At 49.3% G+C, this 3,252-nt stretch overlaps 1 protein-coding gene across 1 annotated transcript in view; it reads right to left on the bottom strand.

Moving 5' to 3' along the window:
• The window catches only part of KDF1 (keratinocyte differentiation factor 1), a 2,898-nt gene extending 2,336 nt beyond the window's left edge, over positions 1 to 562 (bottom strand). The window contains 1 exon segment of the mRNA XM_009334665.1: positions 2 to 562. Within this exon segment, the coding sequence (XP_009332940.1) occupies positions 2 to 562 (561 nt within the window).
• Positions 563 to 3,252: the final 2,690 nt, after the last annotated feature.

Below are 3,252 nucleotides of genomic sequence, written 5' to 3' on the forward strand. Positions count from 1 at the left end.
GAATGCCCTTCAGTTTCACGTCTGGGTAACTGAAACTGCTACCCATGCTGGACTTTTTGATCTGGTTTCCATTCTTCTCAGTGGGAGAGACGTTGGCGGGACTGTTTGGCAGTCGCCCGTTATAATCTCCGTTCTTTCCGTCATCGGTGGAGGTCTCGGCGGGCCCCGGATGGGGGATACAGACACTGCAGTCCTGAAAGCAGCCCCCACAGGTCACTATACAACAGAAAACAGCCTTGTATGTGTTCCAGGCCTGAGACAGAGAGGAACAGCAGAAGGTCTGGTTTGGGGGAGCCTCTGCTGTACCAGAAATAAAGGTAATTGTTTCTGCCTCTCTCCCGTTAGAGTCTTTGAGGTCAGCTTTGCGACCTTTCCTATCCCGCATCTGCTGGGCTCTGGCGCGGCTCTGTTTGATTTCAGGCGTAGAGCCGCTGAACACCTCCAAACCGACATCCGTCTCCTTGGATGGTCTGGTCCGCAGGGGCACGGCCTCCTGGTAGGACTGGTTCAGCTGGCAGTGGCTGTTCAGGTCGTGGGGGAGTCCCGTTTTCCGGCCCAGCATGGCTCACCGCTCAGGCACCTGGAGAACGAGAAGGTCTCAAGTCAAGCTTTTGTTACCAGTCTCACCTTAGCGAGCTGTTGATCAACGGAGAAGGACCTAACATTCAAATTCAGTGATTCTCGAGCTCAAATTCAGTATTTCAATTATTTACAGAAATATTTTGCATTAGGACTCATGCTGTTCTCACTTGTCACATAGAGGGGGAATCCAGCCTGCGTTTCGGGGTTCTCTGACTACTCTAGCTTTGCTGCTTCCTTTCGGTAGACGCTTGAATCAGAAGAGATGTGTTTTAAAAGGACTATTTTGAAGACGCCAAAATCCCTGTGACCTTCAGCAGAGGTTTCCTCAGCGCAGCTGGAAGACGAGTCAGGCTCCAGAGCCGCTGCTCCAGAGCAATAAATGAGCAGCGCAGCCGTAGGTGGAGCCGGCTGACAGGCTCCAAAGGGAAAGTATCTTCTTTTAAACAACTTCCCCTTTGTCTTGCATTCCTTAGGATTAAGCTGGGCCCTGACAGCGCTTATCCGTTTCAAAACACACCGTGCCCAGGAGGAGATGACAAGCAATCAATCGTTATGCAAGCTGCCAATTCAGACTCCAGATTATTCGATGCTATTTAAATTTAGAGGATTTAGCAATGACGGCGTTACTAACACTGATGATTTTTGCTAGTCATGCTAAGGCCGTGTTATGTCAAAGACTTTCCTACGAAAGCCGATGTCTTCATGGGAATTAAAGAAAAGATCTTGTCAACGAGCCGGTCTCAAGTCACGCCTCACGGGAGCAAAACCTTTACGAAGCCCTACTACAGAAATCCTACAGCAGGCTACCTGCTCAACTGTTTTTCTCGTTGCCACTGTACTAACGCAGCTGCCCCAGGTCTGCACACGGGAGTAAACTGTTTTTACGGGGTACTATGTCACGCTTTAGCTCCACAGATCCAACGCCCGGAGTTTGGCACCCTTAAATCTCCCTGTTACGAAGAAAGCTTGGCACCGGGCGACGGCGAGGAAAGTCAGGTCAGGGCTGTCACTTGCCACTGCTATTGCTGCCGCTTTTATCCCAGACTACGGTGGGCCCCTAAATTGTCCGCGGTTTCTAAGCTTCTTGGCTAACACACTGCTTTCACCCCCGAGAGATCCTTTTAAATACTAATTAGGCTAATTAATAAGCAGTGAGAGGCCAGCCATAGCTTAAGCGGTTTTGGACCGTCCCTGCTGCTCTACTATATACTTTCTATAGGGCACCTCAAGCATGAATAAATAAATCTGTTCTACCTTGTTAGAGCGTTGCCTCTTTTTCCCTTTTTTTTAAAAAACAAATAGTCATGTTGCCCCCACAAAGAAAGAGGCGCAGACTGAAAACCAGGCAGTTACAGCACGCCACTGCTTTCCAGGAACATTTTGGCTCCGTTAGCTTATAAAAATTCGTAAGTAGCGCATGTCCCAGGAGCTCCCTTTGCACATTCCTGGACAATATGGTAAATATAAAAGCCCCAGACGCTCCAATTTCCGCGCTGAGCAGGCAGAGCTCCCTCGGCTCGGCATCAGTGGAGAGTTTTGATTGTTTTCACTTCAGAACAACGGGGTTTTTTTTTTTTTTTCCCCTCAGCTTCATCATGTTTGTAATGCAGTTCAAAATTTAAAAACAAACCGAAAACATTTGAGCTGATCTAAGCACAGAACTGCTTCCTGGGATGTTTCTCGTGATACTGAGGCCTCGTCAAGAGATCTAACACGTGCATTGCACAGTAACAATTATTTATATAACAATATCTAATATTCTGAAATTTCAGAGCATTTTTGACATAGGGAAGAGCATTATCTCAGCTCCACAGAAAAAGGCTTGCAGGCTCAGAGATTAAACCACTTGCCTGACATCGCACAAACCCCCCCGCTGCATCAGGCGTCGGAGACACCTCCGGCCCCGAACGCCTTCCCATCACGGCTCGCGTTTCTGCGACCACACATCTGAAGAGCTCCCCGGGAGCACGTACAAGACACAGCTCCTCGAGCCAGCGGCTTCTCTGGCACAAGCAACGGACTGGGCCGAAACCCGCAGCCAGCTGCTTAACACAGCCATAAAGAAAAGCTCGGACTAAAATCCACAGCCGAGTTGATACTCACAAGATCGTTGGGAGCTTTCCCTGTTCTCACGCAGGCACCGTGGGTGAATAGAGAAGATCCTCCCAAAGAACTTCAGCATCTGCTTCAGGAGGGCGAGGAGGGATTCACAAACAGTTTGCGCGTCTAAGAGTTAGCCGGGGTCTAAGATCTTCATTGTTCAGAGGACGGGATTTCCTTTGAAAGTTTTGAAAAAAGCTAAATTAAGTTGGGAATCTACTTAATAAAGTCACATCGGTTTGCCAGTAACCATATTGCCACCGTTGTTGGAAGCTAGGGAAGTCAAAGCATTAACTTAAAAAGGGGCCAGAGGACCTAAATTCGGGACACAAGCTTTACACGTAGATACAACTTCTCTTAAATATACGGAAGCATCAACAGCTGCTCAGTTTTCTAAGCAGCCTTGCCAGGAGCTGAAAGCCGCCCCGTAAAGCTCCCGGCTGCCCTGCTGGCACCGGGCAGCGATAGAGACCCTGGCCCAGAGGAACATGGATCCCGCCTCTTCTCTCTCCTCCTGCGTCCTCTCTCTCACCTACCTGGGATATAAACGACCCGGCCGGGGAGCCGCCT

This window comes from Pygoscelis adeliae, unplaced genomic scaffold (assembly GCF_000699105.1).
Source record: "Pygoscelis adeliae isolate BGI_AS28 unplaced genomic scaffold, ASM69910v1 Scaffold422, whole genome shotgun sequence".
Taxonomy (NCBI): Eukaryota; Metazoa; Chordata; class Aves; order Sphenisciformes; family Spheniscidae; genus Pygoscelis; species Pygoscelis adeliae.